General features: G+C 42.4%; 1 protein-coding gene across 2 annotated transcripts; it reads right to left on the bottom strand.

Annotated features, from left to right (window-relative positions):
• Nucleotides 1–51: 51 nt before the first annotated feature.
• LOC140557707 (rho-related BTB domain-containing protein 2-like) lies at nucleotides 52–27,666 on the bottom strand. Of its 2 annotated transcripts, none has more exons than XM_072682425.1 (10): nucleotides 27,341–27,666; nucleotides 16,936–17,137; nucleotides 16,667–16,770; nucleotides 15,932–16,117; nucleotides 14,350–15,296; nucleotides 11,642–11,760; nucleotides 9,447–9,597; nucleotides 8,439–8,527; nucleotides 8,138–8,243; nucleotides 52–7,330 (listed from the first exon to the last, which is right to left on the bottom strand). In XM_072682425.1, exons 1-10 carry the CDS (start codon nucleotides 27,409–27,411, stop codon nucleotides 7,122–7,124), a joined length of 2,184 nt encoding a protein of 727 aa, XP_072538526.1. In that variant the 5' UTR covers nucleotides 27,412–27,666; the 3' UTR covers nucleotides 52–7,121. The 2 variants fall into 2 exon arrangements, with proteins under 2 accessions (XP_072538526.1, XP_072538527.1); XM_072682426.1 differs by lacking the exon at nucleotides 27,341–27,666 and adding an exon at nucleotides 23,343–23,425.

Genomic DNA, 27,666 nt, shown 5'->3' with positions numbered 1-27,666 from the left:
AACAGAACCGTAACTGCAGGAAAACTGAGGAAACACATGGCAGTCTGCTAATTCAGATTTATTAAATAAACACTATTTACACATTTCAAGAACACATGCTACAATTTCAGATTTCCATTTCCTGATGGTACAAACCTTGTTTTTCACCGTTTCCCCCACACCAAGAACAAATGCTGCCTGATGACGAGAAAAACATCGACATCAGGCTTGTAATACTGAGAAAACATTCAAGTTTTGTATTCAACCGTTTGATTTCAAGGACTCCTTGATAGAGATTGACTGTAGTGTGGTTGTGATTGTGCAGCAAAAGTACATGTCTTGGCGGTGCCAAATCCTCCCTTTGGTTTTGTGCTTCTTTGCAGCGGTGGTACTTTAGCACCGAAAACGTGTGAAGGTTCTCCAAAGGTTTCTGAGTGGTCAGCCCACGTTTCACTGTTTTTGTTTATTCCTCCCTATTTTTTTTTTTCTTAAACACTTAGTCCTAATGTAACGGAAAACATAGAGCGTGCTGTAGAGTTTGAGAACTGCATTGAAGTGCATGGTTGCTTTGGAGGACCCAGTATACAGTAGCCTGCCTATATATATATATATATATATTTATATATAATGCTGCATAGTGCTCAATTGTCTGCTAGACTCTATTTATATACTCTTACTACATATATGATAAAAAAAAATTATTAAAAATTAATAAAACAACAAAAAAAAACAACAACACTAGAGCAGCATTAGATGCCGTATCGGAAACCAAACAGGAGCATGACCAAAGAAGTCTACAACATGCACCTAACTGGATGTCCCCGTTACCCACCTGCCTCCATGTACAGCATCTACAGAGTGTTAAATAGCTTTCTCAATGAAAGGGAGTCAGTAATTATCATAATAATAATAAAATATTGGAAGTGGAATTCCCTGCATCGATTTGATGGGCCGTGGGCTGCCATGGGGGTGGGTGAAGTAGCAAAAATGCTGAATTCTAAGGTTTGAAAGGCAATCAATCAGTAATGGTACATTCAAATGACATGGGCATAGTACACTTCACTAATTCTAAAGTGCTCGTGTTTGACAAAGCCAACTAAAAACCAAAAAGAAGGCAAACAATTCTGATAAATCAGTCAAAAATAAACAACAACAACAACAACAACAACAACGCACACATACACACACTATGTCACACATGTACAGCATGAATACGTCCAGTATATAATATATACATACACAGTGTACAACATGTTTGGTACTTACAAAGTTTTCTCCATATTTCAGTACAAACACATACAGTACAGAGTGACAAGAACCCTTTACTGTCACATAAGGATACTTTACATTAAGGCATGGGGTGTCTCCTCTGCAGCAGCAGCAGATATGGGTTCTGTTCAATTTGCTGAGAAATCCCTAGGTGTTCAAAATCACTACTTTCAGTTGTCCGATTTGGTTTAGTTTGGTTTAGGAGCTGAGATATGACCTTAAAACATCTCAAAACATCAAAATCTCTCAAGGTCAAAACTAATTTTAATTTTAGCTGTTCTGGAAATGAAAAGTTCCGCTCTTGCAATTTCCACATAATAAACAGATGGACTGTTGACAAATTTGGAAAAATACAATGTTTTGCTAGGCCTCTGTTAGTGGCATTAATGAGTGTTTGTAAATGGGCACAATGATGCTTTCTTAGGTACAATTTCGGTTCATATCTGTATTCAGTCAAAATCTCAAACACTAGCTGTAAATACGTCAACACCATCTTGTAGCAATGCAAGACTCCAGAATCAATCGGAAATGGTTTAGTCATTTTGGTTTCTGCAGCAAGTTCATCTTAAATTATCAAATCAAGCATCCGAAAGAACCTAAACAGCTGAGATCTAACAGACTGAGATTTGAGCACATCCATAGAGCGTTCTCCACAAAAGTTCCTAGGAACTACACAAAGTGCGCTGTGATCAAACTGTAAAATCCCAAATAAATATCAAGCAAAATAATAGCAGGGATGGTTTCCATAACAATTACTCATAAAAAAAGGTGCCTCAAGTGGTTCTTTGAGTGATGCCACAGATGAACCACTTTACAACCATGTCTGGAGAAGAGATGTGTGAACGTCAGGAACCTTCTCAGCTTTTAGAGAAGCAACACATATTGTAAACGGTTCTTCACAATCACACCTCTCATCAAACAACCAACCACTGAAACACTTCCAGAGAACTGAGATTCTACAATGGCATGCTGCAAAGAACCCTTGTTGACACTTTATATTTAAGAGTGAAGAGTACAATGTTTTAAATAGTAGATAAATAGTGACTGTGGGATTTTTCAATTTGGGCTCAGTGGCATTTTGTAGCAATTAAACTGTTATATAGTGTTATATAGTGGTCAAAACAGATTAACCAGAGAATGTACGCCAGTGATAAAAGATACAACAGTTTAAGCATGATATGAAGAATATGGGGGAAAATGGTAGTGGCAACCAGAACAGCGATAAACATGGTCTAACTATATTCACCTATTTATTATATGAACCAATTTAAAATTTTGCATTTTGAAAATGGAGCTCTTATATATTTTTTATTGTAATCCAAAAAAAGTCTCAGAAGATGAAGATGAATAACCAGGGTATATAATATACCTTCATATACCAGGTATCAAAATCCTATACTTTGACCAAATGCCAAATTGTCAGTGAGCCAATAAGCAGGCTTGTTGAACAAATTTATCTCGGGACCACTACTAGATTTTTTGTTGCCCCCCCAAAATCGAAACAAATAAAAACTATTAAAATTCAGAAAAACGGTTCATGTCATGTCATTTCTTTTTGTTTTGTTTTTTGTTGTTAAATTTTCCCCTTTTTTCCTCCCACTCTGGTGCTGCCAATTAACCCACCTTTGTAATACCCCCTAGCAGCAGCAATGCTCTCGACACCCTTCAAACTGTCGCCCAAAGGGCACTGTCGGGCAGCCGACGCACTCTGAAAAAATCGCCACTGAACCAGCTAACAAATGTTGGCCATCAACAAGAGTGATGGGGGAGAGAGCACCATCTACTCACTCGGACAGAGCATGTGCTCTCTAAGACTCCGCACAATGATGGCAAAGTGGCATGGCTTGGGATTCAAACTTGCCACCCCTGAGTCGCATTAGACTGCCGAGCCACTTAGAGCCTTAGTTTTTTTTTGTATCATTTGTGTATCATTATCATTCATAAAGTGATATTGAAGTCAATATACTGGTATCAGTACTGGTATCAATACTGGAATCTGTACTGAAAAATTGTGAATGATACTTAGCCCCACACCTGAATATTGGGGAGTGCTTTAATTCCAGTAATCATAAAGCAATTTAGAAGCAGTCCCAGTAGTCCCCTGCAGACCTGGAGAGCCAGCAGCAGTTCTAGATGTGTACCCAGTTATGCCTACTCTATCAAAATACCTCAGCCTGAGTAACTAGCCAGTGACTTTAGCTAAAAAAGAATCCCCAACAGGTAATGATGCAAATCTAGACCTTTGGTATGGCGCTAACCAGAACGTCTAAAACTGCTGCTGGCTTTCTGGATGTATAGATGTTATTTAGGGGAGCGGAGGTGATACAAACTGAGTAGAATTTGGCAGATGAACATGCCTTGGTCTAGATTTGTCTACACTAAAGCTTAGAAGGATGGATCAGTCCTACATATACAGTCACATGCACTAACTAAACACAGCCAAAAGTCCAGAATTACATCCAGTAGCCAGCAAAAGTTAACCTTGGATGATATTACAAACTCCACTGTCAAGCCATGACAGCTATGCAAGTGCCTTCAACTGGTACCACTGGCACCACTGGCAGTCTTCTGCAAGGCTTCCTGAATCTAATTACTGTATCATCATTGTATCTCTGAAAAGAAACTAAAATGAGACTTGCAGCAGGTTTCAATTCCAGGCCCAAGCCTCTTATACCACAGGTCAGGAACCACCTTAGCTTTTCCAAAGCTCTCCCTCTGCGTTAAGTGTGAAGGCTCAGTGGTGTAAACAAACTGCCCTGCATTGCAGAGTGCTGGTACTTGCCCATTTGAATCACTTATGCCTCTTCTAAATTCCACCCCCCCCCCATTAGCAGTACTGCATTAATATACAAGGCTAATATAGTGTCACATAAGGGTGTAACAGTACATGTACAAACTGGCTCTGGCCCTTCTGGCTTTGCAAGAAAACTAAAAAAAAAAAAGCTCCCCTGAGAAGGATATGTATCAGGAAAGGTAACTAAAATTAGCAACATGCCATATTAAGCTTAGCTCAAGCTGATTGGCGTCCGAACGCCAATCGGATTGTCTTTTCGGACTGCCGGTATGCGGCATCAATGGGCAGCCGGCACACTCGAAGGAAAGTTCTGGGTCCCTAAGAGACATATGTGCCGGCCAACATCGCTTTAAGAGTGATGAGGGGAGAGAGTGCCATCTACCCACCCAAAGAGAGCACAGCCAATTGTGCTCTCTCTGACTCTGGCTGCTGATGGCAAAGAGGCATGGCTCGGGATGCGAACTTGCGACCCCCAGGCCATACTGGCAGCAGATTAGACAGACAAACTGCAAATCTAATAAATGAAAGGAACCCAGCTTGTACGCATTCAGGAATTTTGCTTGCTTTGTTCAAGTTATACCTGAACTCACCCCAAAGCTTGAGGTCTTAACCATGGTGTAAACCGAGCCGTGACTTGTGTGTACTGTTACACCCCTTGCGTCACAGCTGCTCGACAGGTTGCGCCATTACTGTACACACATCCCAGATATGCCCAAATGTCTTGAACGAGGCCACTGAGGAGTTATCTCAGCAAGTCCAGGCTGTACATGTCTTATAGGAAGAGAGCACCGACTGTTTACGATTTTACGGCTGACAGTAACCTCCCACTGAGGTTCACTTTGATCTCCCGCATGCAAACTCTCTCTCCCTTTCCCTCTCTCTGATTATTATTAATACCAGTGAAGCAAACTGACATTCCCGGTATTAAATGAGATAATCATCTGAAAAGTCACGGTGAAATGTTTGTGTAAATGCCACCTGGCTGCATGCAGGAGAGGAAGGATTTGTTCTTTGCGGCAGCAAAGAGGATGAGAGCCGTTTGGAATATGAATATAAATATTGCTAAATGGATGGGATATGAGGCATGCTCCACTCTATTGTGCAGCAACAAAGACAATGAACTGACAATGCTTTACAGATGCTTTTAGCCTTTCCTGCTTTAGGCTGCGGTCACTCCTACAAATCAGCAGAATACCACAGATCAGGAATCGGGTCATCTACAGTTGGCTGTGGGCTGAACTAAAGGGGGGAATGTTCAATACTACACAATAAGCACCATGCTTGCAATATGCCCACCTCTCAGGGGTTCAGATTAAGCAGTGTAAACGCATTCAGGTCCGAAGCAAGTTACTTAGTGGCATTTTATACTACAATGTTTACTATATTTTGCTCATCTGTGTTTATACATCTGTGCTAACCCATTTTATGTATTATAATAATAATAATAATAATGCTTCATCTTCTTTGATTATTACATGGCATTCTACATTCTACAGTTACTTCAGAGCTCTGAAACTAAGTTCGTATTATCATTATAAGCTAGGCATAAGCATTGCTTGCTCTCTACATAGACTAGGAATACTGTTTGCAAGTGCCAGCAAACCAGCAAATCCGGATAAGATAAACTAGATAACCTAGTCACAGGCCTGCCCGTGAGCCTACACATATGCATATTCAGCGGTACAATTCTGAGAGCGCGAGACATGCAGCGCTCACCAAGTAACACAAGGGTGCCCAGCTCTGCTCTGCCACATAGACTTAGTGTAGATCCTGTCATAAGCAAACAAAAACAGGCCCTGTTAACCTTGTTAAAGAGCATCTAGGAATGCCCTTACCTGCTTTACAATTGTTTAAGTAAGTTGAACCAGTGCAAATTAGGTGAGATTTACTGTATGTACTACAAAATGTAGTGTTTTTTCTGCCTACTTTTTTTTCGCTAACCATTTCACTCCGAAGGAGCAGAGTCGGGCACCCTTGAAGTGAAGCATTCAAGAGTTTACTTTGGTCAAGACCGCAGCGAGTGGTCACATCCTGGCTACACAGGGTCTCTGGGCATTGAGCCATGTCATTCCGACTCCAAAGAAGAAAGAGTGTGTGACTGCTCATTCGGGGCAGATTTTGTGATATGGTGGGGGGGCGTCGAGTTTCGAGGAGTGCTGGTATGCACTTGGCTATTGCTGCTGAAAAATGTCAAAACAACGGGTGGTGTGCAATTCCATTATCCTCTCAACGTCCAATTTACAATGACCACTTGTCCAGTGAACATGTGAGAGAGGGTCCAATTACAATGAGAAAACGAGAGCCCTTTTCTTTTAAAAGGTCACCACAAAAAAAAACAAGCACAAAAAAAAAAAAAACCCAGACCACAGTGAGCAGGATAAACAACTCAGTTCCAGACTCACCATCAGGACCAGCTGGGCACATTAAACATTCAGCAATACGTTTCCACCAGAGCAGGACGACAAAAAAACAAAACAAAAAAAAACCACATAATTTGATTCCAGATAATTCAGTTGTGTCTCCAGATTGTTTGGACTTAATGTCACTTGGACGTAACGTAACATTGTGTGGCAGCCAATATCTGCATGCCCCTCCATGCAGCGCTTGACCATCATCTTAAGCAATAGCAGAGCAAAGAAAATATGCTCTTCTATCTTCGTAGTCCCAAAACTGAGGTTCCTTTTAGAACACCTTGCTTGGTTGTTCTTAGCTGTCATGCTTCGTAGCTGAAAAGCACTTTGTTAGCAGTTATTAGTTGTGTCATTCAGCACTTTTTATTTGCTGGGTCTGGTCCAAAAGCACAGCTCCAGAGAGCTTTCAGCCTCTAAACTGCAGAGGAATCAAAGCTTCGAGTGTGTACTGCGTCGGCATCGGTAGGTTCACTCAACAAAGCAACCAAAAAAAGAAAGAAATCCGCTCTGGTTCTCCTGCCTGTTACTTTTGTTTCACGTCTGGTGATTCCTGCTCGATGGCCGTATGATGGACAGTAGAGTCTGTATATGTCAGTGCCGAAACGGCTGTCACTGCTGAGGTTTGCGTCTACATTCCAGCTCAGACCAACGAGGCCTTTAGCGGTCAATCACATGATGGCCGAGGAGCCGGGAGAGGAAGGGGAGTTGGAGGAAGGTGAGGACGGAAGGTTCCAGAAGAGCCACTTGCGCTTACATTGACGTTTCTGGTACAGGTAGTCCTCCTTCTCCCTCTCCTTGCGGGCTCGCTGGTAATGGTCGTCCTCTTTCAGGTACCACACTGGAGGCCAGCGATGCTTCTCAAAGTATTCCTGGTTCTCTGATAGATGTAAGAATGGGTTATATATGGTCTCATAGAAATGCAAGCACACAGAACAGTGCAAACGTCGTCTGAGAAGATGAGATGTAAAGTATTGATCTGCAGAGTAACCATTTAACTATTAACTATTATAACAGACCCTATATAAAGACCCTAATACGGTCTGACACTGATATAATAATAACAATAACAATATCTGTGTCCCAATTTAGCTGCATCCTTTAATCCTTCAAAGGCTGCGTAGACTATATAGGCTGATCTAATGTGACAGACTGTGTCTATGGAAGATTTTCGTGTTTGCGTCACAGCACCTCAGAACCCCCACCGTTCCTCACAGCATTTTTAATGAGAAACAGTTGTTTACAGGATGTAAAGCAGAAATTATGTACGTGCGGATGTGGCTTTTTACACGGGCAAGTAAAATCTGGTCTCATCTGATCACACTGGGGACGCATTTTAATGGAAAGTGTAAACAGAACCCAGCCAAAGTAGATCCAAATACTATTGGGAATGACAATATAGGTGTATATATATATATATATATATATATATATATATATATATATATATATATATATATATATATATGTACTTAGTAACCTTCATGTATTTTTAAACTTTAAAAACTTTAAAGTTTTGACCTGCAACATGACAGGAGGGTTAAATATGTAGCTTCAAAACTTTAGTTAAATATTGACTAAAATATTAGTCGGAGAATTAGGCATTTACATAACCCATCCATAAAAGCAAATAGTCAAACACTGAGGTTAGCTAGTACTGTTTATTTAAGGATGGTGTATTAAGTACCTGAAGACTTGGCCTTCATGTCACGCGGGAACTTGCGGCAGACGCTATTGTAATTGGTGCAGATGTGGTGGAGGCACCACCCAGCCAACTGATGGGCCCCGTGAAACTGAGAAGGAAGGCAGTCACACAACAGATAAGATGAGAACACAATTAGTCTGCCATTTCTTGGACAGTTAACTTCTACTATGAGCGTATCAGTGTTGTAACATGAGTCAGGCATCAATGAGCTTCTCAAAGAGTAAACCGGAGTTAAACGTGTAGTAAACCCTAATACAGGATCTGGACTGGATGGGCGTTTTACCTGAGCCATTTCCAGATAAACCAGTACGTCTCCATCTATATCAGCTCCCATCATGGCGGCCTCCATAAGCACAGTCACAGTGTACAACTCTAAAACACAAGGCAGGTAATTAGGCGCTTTGGTTTTTACAGAGGATTGCACCATCACAACTTCCATAATATGGACAAAAGTATTGGGACATCTGCTCATTCATTGTTTCTTCCAAAAAAACAAGTTATAAGTTATTAAAATAAAGTAATTATTCTTTTGTTGGAGTAACTGTCTCTACTGACCAGGAAAGGAGGCTAGAGTTTAGAACATTGCTGTGAAGATTTGATTGACTCGATTTAATTTGAGGTCAGGGTGTTCATGGATGATCACCAAACCACCTCATCCCCAACTTCCCAGCTCAGCCCTAGCACCATGTCACAGCACAATGCTGGGGGGCTTTATAACCCCCCCTTTAGCCAATATAGCCCAATAGCCAATGGTCACAGGTTCACATTTATTCTATTGGCAGTACTTTTTCTCTGCAGGGACTAGACAAGCTGCTATGCAATGAGTGCAACTTAAACTTAAACTGAAGGCATTCATTAGAATGGGTGTCCACAAACATTTGGACATTCGGTGTATATGAGGCAAAAGAAAGGCATGTTATTGCACAAAAAGCTAAGTATCAAGAGATTTAACAGAATGTTTTACATTAGTAAAAGGATCCTGTAACTGATTTGCTATGAAAAAAAAAAATATTGATTTTTATTTTGAAAGCATAAAAGCATCCGCACCCACATCTCTGCCCTCTACTCACTTACATCCACCTTCCTGTAACAAAAATATCCCCAATATTAGCAGCTACTGTCTTATCCCGTCTGTCCTCTGCTGTGATGGGTGAGGAGTCTAAATTTACTGAGCGCAGATTTGAGCGGCTGCAGCTGATAAGACTCGGACTCTTAAGTGCATTACTGGCTCAGTAAAGCTCACAGCAGCTAAGTCGCTTAGCGGAGATTGTGTGCGAGCGTGTACGTGTACCTGTCAGTGCAACGAGGTGAGGCAGACAGAGACGGTTTGCGAGGACGATGAGCTCCATGGCATCCAGGTCCGGGCGAGAACAGAAGCGACCTGTGTAGAGATACTCCAGCACCGCACGCATACAGCTGCGTGTGGTGTTCGGAAACAAGACCTGGGGAACACAGCATCAAAACAACAATGAAGTATTTACCCAAATATTTGGGTATATTAGATAGCTTCATTTCTTATGCACATATTTAGCACGCTGAATATTCTCCACAAGGGGGCACTATTAACACTCAAATTTGCATCCACAACATTTAATGAGATTCACTAAGCTCACAAAAAAACATGCCGAAGTGTTTCCAAAGCTTAAAACTATTAATTCAATATGACTGTCAGGCCTTCGTTATCACACCCTCCCCCAGGGCGATCCTGAGCCGCCGCCCACAGGCCCAAACATGGATTGCCGCCTTAGTTTCGTCATGTTCGTGTTCATGTGTGTTTGGTCCTTTTTTTACGTGTGTCGACTCATGTCTCGGTTCTGATCGTTCTTTGTCCTTTTGTTTGGTTCGTGTGTTTCACCTGGGACTGGGAGTACTTAAGGAGCCTCAACAGCATGGTTCAATGCAGAGAATTGTATCTTTTGGTACCTTGAGGTCGCCCGAAGGGTTCCCTGTACGACTAGAGGTGTGTTAAGGCCAGCTTCGGCTTGGTCGTGTTCAGGAGCAGGTCACCCTGCTAACAATGTTATCAGCGAGGCTCGCTCGCACGCTCACTGTCAGGATTCACTGGCTACCCACGTCCCAGCTAGGTAAACCACGCTCACGGCAGCACGCTGTAGTTCCAGGTTTGGTCGGCCTTGCCGTTTACGCTTAGTAGCTGGTCCCCCAGCTCTTCCCCCTTTTGTCGTTATATCGCCGGTCGAGTGATCTCTGTGAGTGTTCATCCCTCTGTTTCTGGCCTAGCACGCCAGATCAAATCAATAATCAATAATACTGTTTTAAATCATTTTTCATCAGTACATGACCATTTTCAGCATCTAAAATATCACCAAATAAATATTAGTTTTATCAAACCTTTTGGATTACATGTGCATCCCTGTTTATGTATGATATATTTATTAAAAATAAACATCTTATTACTTCTTATTTCCCTCAGTTTGACTTACCACCCCGTCACACTAACTTGTAAAAAATGTGCGGTCGCTGTAAATTACAAATTACACAGGAAGTGTTTTTTTTTTTCATGACATTTTCCGTCAAGTCCGTAAACTAATGTAACGTCAACTAAATTGTTTGTCAAATTTTATCCCCTTTTCCTCCCACTGTGGTACTGCCATTTAACCCGCACAGGTCCCAGTGTCACATGATGGCCCTATCATGCTGGCAAGGCAATAAGCTGCATTTACTTCCTACGGAGCAGGCTTACTGGAAATGGTTAACCACAGCTGACTCACATGCTGATCAGTGTAATTCTCTGTAAAAACAGAGCTACTATTATACTTTGGGAATGCAGTTGATTGTGGTACATTTTAGGATTGTGACTTATCTACCTTACTGATATAAACTTAATCCATTTAAGCTTTTATAGGCAGCAACCTCTGGCGCGCTTCTGGTGGCATCAACTCTGATAATTAACCTTCCTAGGCCTCATGTTTTATGTTATGTTTTGTTCTTATTAAAGCAACATTATTCAGCAATTTTACCATTAAGACAGCAGCTTCAGAATCATGTTGATGTTTCAGTTGACTGTTATAGGTATAGGCAGCTCCGTCATTCCCAGTCTGGGCGAGAACACTGCTACTGCACTTTGCTGGAGCTGTGCCAGACATCTCATGAGAAGTGCGCAACGCTACGTAACCTGGGTCATATTTGTGTAAAATCCTGTAATATCACTCTAACGCCTTAATCCCATGCTTTTATACCTTCAGATACTGCTGCTGTATCTCTCAGCTTGTCCAGAAATGCATGTGTACAGCTGCCCATGAGGGGGCGCTCAAAGTGTGATTTGTGTTTACAGCGGTGGAGTAAATGTCCTTTGCACTGCCAAACTGTAGGGGGAGCCCAGGAGCAAACAATACCAATTCTCACACAATGCTGCTTTAAGATTAAACAACTAAATGTCAATTTAATTAGTAAACAACAGTGTAGTGTGAATTCAATGAACAGCAAAACCACATAAATAACAACAGACATGTAAGGTGGAAAAAGTACCTCTTTAGTACAGCTCTCAACGAAGGGTCCTCCAAACATGGCTGCCATCCAGTCGCAGCTCGATATTAGCAGAGGCTTATGGGCCATTATTGTTCCGTCATCCAGCTTGAACACCACATCTGAAGCAAACAGAGAAACCATCAAAGCAAACATCCATTAAAAACATAAAAGCATGGTGCATGCATCCGTAAGCAGATCTAGTCTATATGCATTATGTCCTAATACTTGTGGCCACCCTTTCTAATGAATGCATTTGGCTACTTTAAGTTGCACCCATTGCTGACACAGATGTGCAAATGGACACACACAGGTTATCTAGTTCCTATAGAGAAAAAAGTACTGCCAATAGATTAGGACTCTCTGGAGCAGATAAACACGAACCTATTGGCCCCATTACTAATACCAGGCGTGGGCTAGAGGGGTATAAAGCCACCCAGCATTAAACTGTGGAGCAGTGGGACTGACCCTTCCAATACTTTTGGGATGAGTTGGACAGTTGGGGATGAGGTGAGGTGGTGATCATTCAACATCCTGACCTCACTGATGCTTTCATTGCTGAATGCAATCAAATACTCACATCAATCCTCCTCCAAAATCTAGTAGAAAGTCTTTCCTGGACAGTAGAGGCTATTTGTAATAGCCCTTGAGCTTCGATGAACAGGTATGGTGACAGCGCTTGTTATTGTATGCCGGTGCCGTGCACTGCGACACTGGTAAGTATTTCATTAAAACGTTGTTATCCTGGCAGCCTACAAACGCCTCAGTCAATATTCCATTCTCCTTAAAAGCCGATAGAGAAGCGAAGCAAAAAACAAATAAATACGAAAGCTCTGAGCTTATGCAAGAACCACAAGAAAGCCAAGTCAGCAGTGGAGGAGCAGCTTGATACCCCAACCCCCAACCCCCCCCAACACACACACATACACACCAAACCCTAAACGAGCTGAAAAACATCACTGGGCGCCCCGAAAGACTTCTGATTAAATAAGCTTAAAAAGCCAGCTGGCAAAATACGGAGACCGGCCCGTCTCTGTGGGGGTGGATGACTGAGTTGCTCAATTTCGTGATGAGGTAGAGGGGGAAAAGAGCTTGATACGGGAACATTCAGTTTGCTTGTGTCTAAAATGATGTTGACTTTTGCTGAAGGATACAGATTTAAAAAGAATTACACGGCAATTCTGCAGTTTAGACTAAAAAATATACTGTGCAGACATTTCAGAAATGCAGCGTATTACTATTTAAGTGCTATGAAATAGTCAAACACTGCAGGAAGGGGAATACAATACAGGGACAGAAAAGGATAAAAGATATATGACATTGACGTACACACAGCATGCCTTATGAGAGCTTGGGTGGAATTTAGGGCTGGGTGATACGGTAAAAAATACTATATCACAATATTTCAAGAAATATTTTTAAAGACATCTTTTCATAGTCATACTGTCTTTTACTATTACTAACTATTACTAAGGTGTACGGTATAACCGGGCGGGGAGTAGTGCAAGGTGCGGAAGCAGCTAAAATGGTTCTATGTAAAGCTGGGACAATATTTTATTGTATTGCAAAAAAAAAAAGTTGTTATTGTGGTACACAATATGCTTTTATGAGTGTATTGTGGATATCGTCAGTGCTTAAAAAGCACTGATTATCTGCATGTTTTATTACAAAGAGTGTTATCAGTCTTATTTAATTGAATGGAGTGCAGCATATTTTGAGTACAAATCACTCAGTACTCAGTATGGGAGAGTATTTGGAACGAAATATTGCATCAAATATTGTAGTATATCATAAAAAAGGTCTTTAAATACTGTGATTTAATTTTTTTCCATACCGCCCAGCTCTGGTTCTATGTGTATATGTCTTCCGTATATCCTTTAAAACGATCAAACACAAAGTTCAGTTTGCTCACAGGGTGACAAACTAAGTGAACACTGTGTGCACAACTTTAAATCAATAATTTAATAAATGTTAAACAGTCAACAGTCTGACAACAACTGCAAATGTTAACCTGCTCTGAACCAGGAGAGAGAAGCTGGTTCGCATTAGCTTAGTTAGCAGGATAACAATCTAATAATGACTCAGATCGAGCTTCTGCTGTTAAAAGGACAGAAAGCTAGTTTTAAAGTTTCTTTCCAGGTTTTGGATCTGCCTGTTTTGTAGCCCACCTGCTAAGCTAATATTTGCTTAGCTAGCTCAGCTACAGCTCCACCGAGTATCAGTGCAGTGTAGCTGCTATTGACTAACTGCTGAGCACCACACAATACTACCCAATTGTTGGAGATAAAAATGTAAGTTTGAGAGAGTGAAGTCGAGCGACTGGTGTTGGGAGTAACAGAAAGGTGAAATGAGAGACCGGTTTTGCTGTGTTTGGACTCATAACCGGATAGCTAGGCTTAGATAAGCTAGCTAGCAGACTAACCACCACAGCACAGGCCGTGTTCCAGGTGAGGTTCGAATCAAATTTGCTTGTTTTCCCTTTTAATCAAACTCACGTCGTTTAACTTGCAATTACTTTTCACATCACCAACCAGTGAGCAGCCACAGGGCCCTCTTAATTGCAAATGGAGGTATGAGCTTATTTGGCCGTGAACTAGATCGGTCCAGCTGTACAGCCCTAGCTGTAATACACATCCCTAGTGTTTGGATTTGATTTGGATAACAAGTAATTGTATATAAAATGAGATAAATGAATTTCACATGCATCTCACCAGAGAAGGTTCCCTTGGCCAGGCACTCCTTGACTCGATTGGTGCGTCTCACATGGAAGGCCTTGGTGATCTCCTGGTTCATAAATGCCTCATCATTCAAGATGTTAGCCACCATCATGCGCAGGTCGAACACCTCCAGCAGCTCGGCGATATGAGCCACCTGCATCAGCTCCTTCTCCCGCTCGTCCAGCTTCCCCGTATACAAGTACCGCAGCACGGCCCTGAACGGCCCCGGCTGCATTGAGGGGTCCATGTGAATCACGGTCATCTGCCGGGGACTGAAGGTCACTGGGTCGTCCACCATTTCCTCTTGGATGCTGACGAAGGCCCGGCTAAAGGCGGGGAGCAGCCGGCCTCCTCCTTCGCCTCCTTTCAGTGTTCCGTCGCTGGTGCAAGCCCGAAGGTTCGCCCTGTCTCTTTCGTCTATGCTCTCGCAAACGTCAAAACTGGCAGCTCGCATCAGCAACTCCCGTCCAGAAAGAGGAGGCCGCGGACGCTCTTTTTCTTTCTTAGTGTCCTCGGGAGCGCGACGCTCAGCCAGGAAAAGGTCGTAGAACTTGGAGGAGGCCGTGGCCAGATAGATGCGGTGGGCAAAAATCCGCTGGCGCTCCTGCAGCACCAGGATAACATCGGCGCACAGGGGATCCTCCAGCAGCCGGCCCGGGTGCTCCTCGATGCTGCTAGGGGGAGCAGGGACTGTGATGATGGGAGGTGGCGGTTTGGGGGGTAGGAAAGGGGCCTGGAGGAGTGGCCGTTGCACATTCCGCAAGTGAGACTTCCAGAACTGCAGGTGCCGGCGAGAGATGAGGGCGGCTCGAATGGCGTTGTCGAAAACGTCTTTGACTCCGAACTGAGCAACCACGCTGGTCTCGTAATACGGGACGCCAAGCTCCTTGGCCACCTCGCGGCCCTTCTCTGGAGGCAGGATCTCGTTGGATTTTATGGGTCTGAAATACAGAGGCATAAAATGATTTGCAGAAAAAATAACAGGCTACACATTAAACCAATGAGCATCATAATATTTAAAAAGGTTCTCGAATGGCCTTCAAGAATCTAGCTGTTGTTGGAGTAACAGTAAATTACTATTTCATCATTGTCATAATAAAGAATAAAAAATGATTAAGACATTGTTCAGTTTCCTACAAATGTTATTAAGTGTCCAAGGATTACTTCTGCACTTGTATGTCCACAAGGTCAAATAATGGAAACTTTAACTCCACTGATTAGGCACTGTCCAAACTGTATGCCAGATAAAAGTGGACAAAAAGTCCACATGGGGTAAAAATAATAGTACTAACCTTCTACTAATCTTGAGACCTAAATTTCATCAGTGGTAGAAACCAGGTAAGCAGGACTAACTGAGAACAAACCACCTTCTCTTGACCTACTTACAACATTTGAGGTATAAGTAAAATTGCACGAATCAGATCCTTTGCTGAACTACCCCTTAAATGTTGTCGTAGAGAGAACGAGCACAGCAAAAGCTTATTTGTCAACTTGTTGTAGTAAACACAGATGCACTGGAGCCGCCAGCATGAGTACCTGCATCAGAAACTACCAGTGTAAAAGGAGATGGGTTCACCTGGCCAGCGGGCGACGGGCCCTGTTGACCGCCTCGAGGTCAGCATATCTAAGGTCCAGCTGGCAGCCCACCAGAATGACTGGGGCTCTGGGGCAGAAGTGCTTGATTTCAGGGTACCACATGGTCCTCACATGATGCAGGGAGTTTGGGTTTGCGATGGAGAAACACAGCACCACTACATCGGATCTGCCAAATAAAAAACAAACGTCACAATAAATTAGGAGACCTAAGATCATAAAAAGAAATGGAGACCACTTGTATCACATTTGCTCTGCAGCATTAGTGCAATAATCAATAATACAAAATATATATTTTAATATAATTTATTATATAATAGGAATGTCCCACTTCAGTGGATCCAGACATGTTTTAATGGATCGGGTCTTGGCTATTTTAATCCCAATCCAGTTCCGAGTCTTTAACCACAGTGTTCAGAGCTCCATCTGGTGCCCTAAAGTGCCATTTACGGACAAGCTGCCCAGCCAGCAGAAATGCAGTTCCAGACCATAATATCTGAACCTTTATAAAACTATCGTTGAAACACTGAAAAGTGTTGACCAAATAAATACTATAAAATAAAATACTATTTTCTAACAATAGAGGGTATGCACGTGACATCACAGGTGGTGGGAGTGACTGTGGCCACACCCACTGAGTGGCAAAAAGCAACTGCCATTTTAATTTAATTGCCATGTAATTAATATGAAAGTACTTGCAAGTTTAAGTAGCTCTGACCTGCCATAAGCAAAGCGGCGGTCCTTGTGATGGTCTCCGAAAGTGTCCCAGAGCCGTAAGGACACGCTGACATCATCCACCACATCCCTAGAACGCTCTAGAACCTGGTTGGAGAAACACACCTATCACATGCATGGAGATTTACCCGAGTAACTGTATGCAACATGTTTACAACACCATCATGTCGTTTGGTCATCTGCGACCACGCTCATGTGGGGGCTACAGTTCCAATGTTCTAGACCTGTGGTGCACTGAAAGACGTTCCTCACCTCTTGGCACACTCTGTACTGGTCTATGGCCCAGACAGTGGGCACGTGTGTGGCCAGCAGCTGATACTGGGTCAGGGTGGCGTTGCAGGCCCGGGCACAGATGAGCCGGGTCTTCCCCACTGCGTTGTCTCCGACAACCACACACTTGATGGTCTCGACATTTGGCCTCTCATAGTCCATATCAGAATCCATAAAATGGGAACTAGAAAGAGAAACGTAATTCAATAAATAAAACATATATGCACAGTCACATGGCCAAAAGTATTCAGACATCTCTTCTAATTAGTAATCGTTAAGGTGCACCCATTAATGAGACGTGGATCATCTCCACTGCTGATAAAATGGCTATTGTAAGCTAGAGTGGTATGAAGCCCCTCAGTATTGAGCTGTTATGAGAACTGTGTTCTATGGAGTGATGGTGGTGCTCCATCCAATACTTTTAGGAAAAGTTGGAGTGGCATTTGTGGTCCAGAATTATCATCCAACATTGACCTGACCTCACTGATGCTTTTGTGAGGCTGAATGCAAACAAATTCTGATATCAATGTTAGTGTAAAGCTTTCAGTAGAGTGATTTTACAAAGACTCTGGCATTCCCCAGTGTTTTCTTATTAGGAATTTGTTCAGTTTACAACGACTCTGGGATCCATTATCATAAGTGCAGAGCTGTGAACAATTCAGTCCTTTAAAAACCCATAATGAATCTGATGTTTCTGCTCAATAACGAATTCTCAAGAAAAGAAAATTCTAGGAAGGTGAATGAGGCCCAAAGGAAAAAGTGCAAACAGGATCTGACCAAAAGCCTAGCAGGCCGTCCTCACCTTCTCACTGCCCTCCAGAACCCCCATCTATAATTGTTCTCAATAATAAGCTGGCACTGACCCCCTAAACCAGTGCAGCTTGTGGAGAAACAGCGGTATAGAGGATCAATTGTAATTACCCTCTGCTCCCTCTGCATTCCACAGATTCCGCAATGAAATCACCGCCAGCTCATATAGTTTTAAGAATCTTAAATGCAGATCTGTGCATGGGGGTGTGTATATGTGTGTGTGTGCTGGTTCGTTTGAAGTGTTCTAGTAAAAACACTGCGGTCCCTGAAGAATAGGAGGAGATCTTGAAAATAAATAAATCACAGGCTCTAATCTGCTTCAATGATTTTTACTAAGCACTGTGCAGAAGCCAGCACACCATGCAAAGGGCTAAGAAGTACTTGGAAAATAAGTTTAGATGATTAATAGCAGAACATATTAAACAATTTTAACAAAATGGTTTAGAAAAGACAGATTCTGACTAGTCAAGATAAGACCTTACTCCAGTTTAACAATGAAATTGTTGAAATGACACTTTTGCAAAGGCAGAACTACAAACTGCAGCCACTTTAAAAATGTACTGGCCACCAAAACGTTAGACAGTAACCATCAGAAAAGGAAAAGAAACTGCATGGTGAGTGTATATCAGTCCTGACTTAAGTAACTGGACAGCTACTTAGCTACTGACAGAAGACTACAGCTGTTCGAGGAGAGAGAGAGAGAGAGAGAGAGAGCTTAAGAGAGTGTATGTATTTGGCACAGAAGGTCGAGCAAGTGAGAAAGAAAGAGACAGGGAGAGAGACGTGAACTCAAGGTGGAGTAAACATCAGCTAACCAGTGCATACAGGGACGAATGAGGATACATTTTAAGTAATAAACAAATTAAGTGTAAGGATTTGTGTAAGACCAAAGAAGTAATGAAAAAAGGGTGGAGATGGGAGGGTGGGGCCAGCAGTGGCTCACTAAACCAGTCGTTCTGAACAGGCCCGTTTAGACAGGTTGAAAAGTGTGCTGTGGTGCTTGATATTTCTGGTATTTGGACCAAAGAATTGTCACATATTTCATGAAGCACCCCAGACCCCACAATTTTTACAGTTCTAGAATCATCACCAATCCTCAAGAAACAAAAAAATCAAAGTATCACAGTATCATGTTTAACAGTTCTGTTTTGGTTCTCAAAACCACAGTATTGATCCTTTATTAATAACATTTTCTGTATTTCTATTTCGATAGCAGTGTTGTTCTCTGTCCTCTATTGTCTTGTTTACAGTATCACAACACACTGAATCATAACCCCCGAAGCGTGATACGCATCATATCGCCAGGTTCTTGCCAACACACAGTCCTATGTACACTGTTAAAAGTATAAGATCCTTGAGGAACTGTTGGAGGTTCTTCAATTTGCAAGGTGCTATGAGGAACCTTCAAGACAAAACTTTTCTTTTGAAGAAAAACATTCCTTAAAGGTTCCTCAAAGCTTCTAAATAGGCTCCTCCCCAGTTTCAAACTGAAGAACCTCCAACAGTTCCTTAAGGATCTTCTACTTGTGTCGAACCTTAGTTGGGCCCAGAGTGGTCCTGCAGAATAAGGCGCTGTCATTTTGAGCAAAAGGGCCGAAAAAGGTTTGAAGTCCGTTCATGCTGCTAGCCATCGACAGCCGGGGCCCTGAATCACAATTGCTTGCTCTCATCCGGGTGGGCCCTAGATGGTACATTTCCACTCCACATTGCTCCAGTGGTACTTTCACCCTGGCACTGCTCAGTGCAGTGCTGGCGATGCTCAGCAGCCGGCTCAGAGCGGGTACCACAGCCTTTCCCCTGAGCTGTTGTGCCTGGTGACACTGCATCGGCATCAGTTAAAAAAAAAAAAAAAAAAGAGGCGAAGGCTGACTGTGTTGGAGGAGGCGTGTGTTGGTCTCCACCCTCCCAGTGTCAGGAGCACCACATGTGATGGGGGAAGAGTATGTATGGGTGAGGTAACTGCCGATCTAAATCGGTGGAGAAAACTGGTGAACAATCAGAAATAAAACTGTGTAGCAGCACAATTTCCTTACTCACTTAATCTTAATCTTAATCCTAACATGGATTAATTCATACAGTTTAAAAGCTTCTACACTTTTCACCGTAAAGCCCAAAAGAGCGCAGTTCTCCTTCTACGCTGAAGCCGTCTCAGTAACGGAGGTCAAGCCTTCTGCAATAACGGTAGATGCAATTTCAGAGCTCCATCGACTCCCATTGATCCTGTTCATAACGCTCAGATGTCTGCATAATCGAGCCGCACTTCAGAGCCTCGCTGTTGTGTCTTAAGTTACTCCTGTGTGGTTATGCGATTCTCTCAAACGTACGTTAGAAATGACCTCTCTCTCCCGTCCGGCATGGCGCTACAGTCGGTCTACCTGATATCAGATCCAAACAGCGCAGCGGTCTACGAAACATGAGGGGTTTTAAAGTTTTAGGTACTTTGTGCTCTCAGTGACTGACATTTAGGGAGGTATATACAGAAATAGGGACCCTTTGTGCGAGCTACACTATTATTAAAGGTTCTACAAAAGGTTCTTTTAGGGTTCTTTAGATGAAGCATTGGTGTTCCATGCAAATGTGTGTGTGAAGAATCGTATAAGTTATAGAAGTAAAGAGTAAAGGTTCTTCACACACACACTTACATCTCTTTTACAAAACTTTTGAGGCATTATGGAACCAAAAATAGATCTTCTATGGCACTGCTCAAAGAACCCTCTATAATACCTTTATTGGAGATATATAGGAGTGTACAGGAAGTATTTACATTTAATTTTCCTTAAATTTAATGTACAGCATACAGCAGAAACTGCCCAGTTAACAATGGGCCGGCTGGATTACTGGAGTGATGGCAACATCTGTTTATTTGGTTTATAATTACATTTACAAAATGTTATTTTGGGGCACTTTTGAACCCTAACCTAGCGATGATCGACATGATATTATATATTATATCACAATATTTAAAGATATCTGTACAATACACAGTATTTATTGCCATATTTTCACAGGCAGACACAATGTATCAGTAGATGTTTTTTAAAAACTGCTTCAAATACTCTCCCATCTTGAGTACTGTCCTTTTCATTCTGAAACTGCTGCACTGCATCTAATTAAACAGTCTTAAAGTCTTAAAGTGCAGTTGGTCAGTGTTCTTTAAGCACTGACGATATCCACTTAACTCGTAGCGTGACGTGTTTAATATAATTTGCCTTACGGGACATTGCACGTCCTGCGAGGTGACTATTGTGCATGTGCAGGCTGCAATGCAGAGGCTGAGACGATATATCGTGCAGCCCTAATGTCTATGATACGCTCGCTTTTATCACAACAACAAAATTGATTTCTGAATATTTTCGGCGTATTGCCCCTACATCCCTACCCTTAGCTATGTTTTAAAGGGCAAATATTTGCCTTTAGGGCATTTTGACTAGGGAGTTTTGACTCAACCCAACACCATCATCCATCATAGAAGGGCACACATTAACCCCGTAAACAGCCTATGGACTGCCGGTGGGCCACAAGTGTTATTACAAACAGTCCACACCAGTTTGTACAGAAGTCTCTGTAGTTACTGAGTGTGTAATAAGCTTTGGAGTGTTAAGGGAATAAACTAATTATATATGATATAATTATTAGCACTGAATATCATCGCCGTCACACAAAAATCCATCTCCATTTTTGCTGTTGTTTTTACTTGTTAAAATAAATTGTATCTGTCAGTTGTTCTTGTTGTTTTTTATTAATGTGTTTATGCCTAATTAAACCAATGCTGGTGTTTGGTTATTTATTTATTTATTTTTGTAACATTGAAAAGTCATTGTGAAACAATGTTGATTCAATGGTGGCATTTTGAGTGCTGTTCATAATCAAAAATCAATAATGGTTGAAGCATAATCAAAAATCTCCACTATCACACAAACCACACAAAAACCTTGTATCTAAATTATTTTTAACGTGAATCTGGCAGGTGTTCTTTACATTTTGTCCAAATTTAATGATGACTGGACCAATAGAAATGCTCCAAATTGACTCAGAATCAAATCTTTTCACATTCACATCGACATTAAGTGACATTATATTTAGGTTTTCGCAGGACAGCGACGACACGTAAGAAATTCACAGCAAGGTGAGAAAAAGGTGGAAGTGAGAAAGTACAGTACACAGTGCAATGAATCCGACCCCACACATCATACACAGCAGGGTACAGAGTCTAATCTCAGAGAAATAAAAAGCCATTACAATCATAACGTCTTAAGCAGGAAAGCTCATCCAATTATAAGCTACATCCCATTCATAATTCATCCAACTCAATCTGGAGACTCGAAAGGTAAACGGCACAGGAGAAAGTCTGCCTAGTGACTCAATCTCACTGGCCCGGATATCTCCTTTCAGCTCCTGCAGCAGACATGAGCACATTTACACCAAAGTCAAAGTGGGTCTTTAATGCAACGTTTCACATTAATAAATCAGGTCAGATCACAATTAGACAAAAAACTGAAGAGAATCAGGTTTCTTTCAAGAAATACTGTGATTGTGAAATACTGTTAATTGGCTTTAAAGTTTTAATACAGATTTATGATTTATTGCGGCCAAAACAGTGACTCTGATCTCCTCATCTACTGATCAATACCCCCATCCAATCTGCACATCCGCCCAAGCATTTAAGAGCCACTTCCTGTAACTTAGATGCCCTAAGATCTAAGACAGCAGTCTTAGACCCGTAAACTGGCCAGTCGGTGGAAAACATGGCACCAGACTAAATAATACAGTTGCTACAATGGAGGCAAAAAGGGTTCTCAGACTTAACAGTAACAGTAATAGAACCCCTTTTAGAGCTACAGAGGTGCATTTTAAGGTTTATTTTAAGAAAGCATATCCAAAGTGTTCCTTAGTGTCTCTATATAAAAGAATAATTGAACCATGCCAAAAAAAAAACAATGGTTCTTTGAGTTGAACTCCACTAAAGAACATTAAAAGACTGATGTACACGGCGTGTTTACTTCACAAACACTGTAAAACATGGCCACACATGATACAACACACACACACATATACATACATACTGTCAGACAGAAACCTTCCATCTCTAAAATGCCAACTTTACAGGAGAAGGAAAATTGGAACATTATAATGGAAGTCAATGTAAAAATTATATAAGTCATTTTGGAGCATCACATTAAGTCAAAACAATATAACTGTTAAATATTATAAAATAAATAGTATTATAGTGTATATATATACATATATATACACACACACACACAGGGTTTATTTTCTTCATTTTTGTAAAACAATAAAAAATAATAATATAAAAACAATATATATATAAAAAATATATAGTATTAAATATGTTTTTATCATATAACTTATAATAAAAACAAATATATAATGATTACAAACAATATAACATTGTTATTATATATTTGTTATATATTATATATATTTGTTATCCGTACATATTTTATATACACATTATAATATACAACACTTAATACTACAGTAGTAAACATCATCACTCTGTCCAAAGTTCACATTCACATGATACAAATTCACTGCTGTTCTCATACCAGCGTTTTTACCTTCATGCAACTAGTCCCGGTGATTCCTTCCCTCATCTGAAAAGCCACGGATACCGTAGAGAAACCGTCTCCTTACCTCGTGCCTTATGAAAATGGAGGCTGCTGGTGTTGCAGCCCAGTCTCTGGTTTCCAAGGAGACGGACAGATTTTACTCCTGTCTACTACCAGCATCTCCTCTCCTGCAACCAATCAGTGTCCCTAAACTCCTCTGATTTGGGTACTTACAGCACACACACACCCCCCACCACACCCTCCACCCCGAGACTACGGCTCAGTATCTCAGTGTCGTCTTCCTTCTGCCTATATTTTCACCTGACCGAACACGAGCTGGGCAGCGTGGCGTCTACTCCGAGACCAGTCGGCCATGTGCAAAACAAGAAAACAGTCCAGCAGTTCCTCCCTCTCATCCATCCCTCTCATTACGATCACAACAACCTACTGATTCATGCTCAGTCAGTGCAAGAGTAGCTGAAGAACCCTGAACACAAAGAAACTGGGAAATTTTTCACAAAGAAGACGGAGAAGGCTTAGAAAAGCCATGCCCAGTGAGCACGCAAACACAGGGCGCGCTAATCCTCTGTTGTTTCAGTACTGAGGCTTATGAATGTCTGCATCGACCCATTCACACACGCCCCCCACCCAACCAACACACACACACACACACACTATTTGCACTCTCCTGTTCTTTCAGAGGATGCAACGCAACAGCAGAAGGCTAAACACTCTGCTAACTCATCAGTGGGAGGCGCTGAAGGTGACACAGGCCGGCCGGAGAGCAACAGGTTCTCAGCGGTGCCCATGCGGACAGTGTCACGTTGCCTCTGTGGGATATTTTTGGTGTGTGCAGGTACCAAAAGGTGCAGCTATTATTAGAGCAGCGCTCTGCTCGCCGGAGCATCCTTTGCATAAGATCAAAAGGTGCAGCTATCTCGCAGCTCATGTCCAGACCTGCAACAGCAACGACATTTTCAGTCAAAGCAGGCCGGCAAGGTTTATAGGTCCCTGATAAGAGCCGCCTTTGAGTGAGAGTGAATGGGTGGCCTACTTCTAATAACACAGTGAACGCTGGGTCTGAGTCAGGGTCCCACTTAATTGGAAGTGTCTCTAATAACTGTGCAGATACACATTAGCAAGCCAAGTAATAATGATGCAGGCCTAACTTCTGCTGAGAATCTGACAACTTTCTAAAAGGTTCTGATGACGTGAAGCAGGGAGGAGCTCCTGGGAAAGAGAGAATCACCTCAGGACCCCATGTGAATGTGCCATGGAACACCATGGAATTTTTCTAGGGCTGTCCCGAACATGTTATGTTATTATATTATTTCCTGCTGTTGCCTGGATTATTAATGTGTAACTATGCAGTTATTATTTCATATAAAGTGGAAAGAAAGTTTGTTGGACAGTGTACGTACACCACACGTTCAAATGTTTGTGGACAACCCTTCTAATGAATACTTTCAGCTATTTTAATCTAATGCCAGGCGTGGGGTAGAGGGGTATATAAAGCCCCCCAGCAATGAACTGTGGAGCAGTGGAGAAACTGTGTTCTCTGGAATGATGGATGGTGCTCCATCCAATCCTCTTGGGATGAGGCAGGGCGGTGCTCATCCATCATTCTGACCTCATTAACGCTCTTGTCGCTGAATGCAATCAAATCCTCACAGCATTGCTCCTCCAAAATCTAGTAGAAAGCCTTTTTTCCTGCACAGTAGAGGGAGTTACTCCAATAAAGCAGGATAAAATCTTTTCTAACACCTTTGATTTCCTTGAAAGAAACCATGAATGAGCAGGTGTCCCTATACTTTTGTCAATTTAGTATATGTTATTGTTGTTTCTTTAACAATTAATTATTTCATCATCACAATGATGTTGCAGTGGTTTCGAAAATGCAAAGAGCCACCAGTGAAGCCCCTTTTCTGTATATAGGGCGTGTCATCCCGACTTACATAAACTCTGCTCCTTCAACACTGTCCTTTTATCACTGTTCGCTTCAAAGCTCCAAGGACTGAAAAGCTCTACGTTCAGCAAAAACTGCTGCCATTGATCAGCAGGGTCTGACGCAGGCACTCTCGCACTCATCCGTCCAGATCAAATCCATTTGGGTAAAAGCAACCTGCACTAATGTAACCCTGCGAGCCCTCCCCGCTCTTCTCACTCAGGGGGTTTGTCTGTTTTAGCAAAATGTGCAGAGCCACAGTAACTTTAACCAGCAGCTACACGGAGCACTTGAGTAAGACCCCTGTCCCGGCAAATAAGGCAACGCTGTGACAACCTATTGTTTTGGGGGCCACAGCGTTGTGTTGTGGGTGCTCAGCCACTGCCACTGGGCTGCTGGGTCGTTAATCACATGGTTGTGGGTTCGACACCCAGGTCCACTAAGCTGCCACTGTTGGCCTCCTGAGCAAGGCCCTTAAATCCCTGTGCTCTGACCCAGGCTTTCTTAAGTGTCTAATAACTGTGTAGTAACACATTAATAACCAATGTAATAACAATGTAACTACTGGTGATTCTCTGGCAACTTTCTAGGAAATTGTGCTGACCTTGTGACCAGGTCAGGAGCTCCTGTTAAGGAGACAGTTATACCTCAGGGTCCCATGTACATAAAATCTCATCTGGCATTAAACTATATGGACAAAAGTATCCGGACACCTGCTCATTCACTGTTTCCTAAATCAAGGGTATTTAAACGTGTGCCCTGCTTTTGTTGGAGTAACTGTCTCTACTGTCTAGAGAAGAAGGCTTTCTACTAGATTTTGGAGAAGCACTGCTGTGAGGATTTGATTGCATTCTGCGACAAGAGCGTTAGTGAGGTCAGACTGTTGGAGGATGATCACCACTTCCCCAACCCATTCCAAAAGTACCGGATGGAGCACCACCAACCATCATTCCAGAGATCACAGTTCTTCCACTGCTCCACAGCTCAATGCTGCTGGGGGGCTTTATACCCTTCTACTAGCCCACGCCTGGCAATAGGCAGCATGGTGCCAATAGGTTCACATTCATCTGCTCCAGAGAGTCCTATTCTATTGGCTGTACTTCTCGGCAAGTATATGTATATGTGTGAGTGTGTGCATTTGTGTGCACATCTGTGTCAGCAATGGATGCAACTTATACTTACAACTGACTGCATGATTTGGAAGGGGTGTCCACAAACATCTGGACATATAGTGTATGCTGTGTATGGAATTACACAGCTAATTTGCCAATAGAGGGCCATAATAGCACTTGGCATTGTTACTTAAAAAAAGAGCTTATGACAACATTGTGACAACGTTGTAAGAAAGTAGACAACGTTGTGACAATGTTGTGTGTGTGTGTGTGTGTGTGTGTGTGTGTGTTTGCTGGAGTCGCTTTGTAAATGGACCAGTTAATATAAAACTCAATCATTACACAACATCTTCATAACGTTTTTGCTTTCTTCCAACGTTGCTACAACCTCAACCAACGGTGGTGCTGCTTACGTTGCCTCAAAAAGGTCCTCACAACGTTGTTACAGCCAGTTGTTCCAGTCCCCAACCGGGACGCGATTAAATGCACATGGGGTCCTGCGCTAATTCTCTCATTAACAGGGACCTCCTTACTTTTTCACGTTGCCACAACGTTGCAGACGTTGCAGACGTTGCCAGATAACGCTATCACTACTTTCTGAGGAATTCCTTCATTCATTTCAACGTCGTGACAGCTTGCAGAGCACCAAGCAGACAACGTTGTGGGGACCAGATCAGAATAGGTTGACGCTAGGTTGCCTCAAACGTTGACACAACGTTGCCGGCTAAATGGCTTGCACTTCACTAGTACTGCAGCACTGGCACTGCGTTAAAGCTGCTGTTACAGTAATGGTACTGTATGCAGTTACGTAACGCCGAGTCTGTCTCAGCCAGGGGGGGGAACAAACATCAAAACGTCGACTGAACGTGAAGGCTAGGAGCCAGCAGCCTGAGCCACAACTTCTAACTAAGCGTATGATAATAAGCTGCTTTGATCCCGGCTCAGCTTACCGCATCGAAGGGAAGTGGTGCATCGGCTTGGCTGATGTCTGAAAGCGAAAGGAGGGAACCAGGGTGTCCATGGGCTGTGCTAGCTCGCCCCCGAGGAGAAGAACCGCTGAGGAACTTCATCTTCACGTGAAAACGAACAGAGCTAGAGCTGTAGGACCGGAGCCGTGCGGCCTGTGTGGACGGGTCCTCTCCCTTCCAGGGTCTATTTTCTCATGTCAGGCCCGTTCATCCAGCGAGGCCGGACCCCCTCGCACCTCTTAGCCTCGCAGCTAATGCTAACTACAGTTAGCCAAACAGACGCAGACTAAAACAGCCCTCCTGCTCAT

This window comes from Salminus brasiliensis, chromosome 6 (assembly GCF_030463535.1).
Source record: "Salminus brasiliensis chromosome 6, fSalBra1.hap2, whole genome shotgun sequence".
Lineage (NCBI taxonomy): Eukaryota > Metazoa > Chordata > Actinopteri > Characiformes > Bryconidae > Salminus > Salminus brasiliensis.
This window is presented reverse-complemented; position numbering and strand designations above follow the sequence as displayed.

Bases quoted from the DNA above. Each gene is read 5' to 3' on its own strand.
- LOC140557707 (XM_072682425.1), bottom strand. From the start codon at position 27,411: ATGGACACCCTGGTTCCCTCCTTTCGCTTTCAGACATCAGCCAAGCCG. The intron at 17,138-27,340 runs GTAAGCTGAGCC...TTCTCTTTCTAG, and splicing joins CACCACTTCCCTTCGATGCG to TTCCCATTTTATGGATTCTG. The intron at 11,761-14,349 runs GTGAGATGCATG...TGTTTGCTTCAG, and splicing joins GGCCAAGGGAACCTTCTCTG to ATGTGGTGTTCAAGCTGGAT.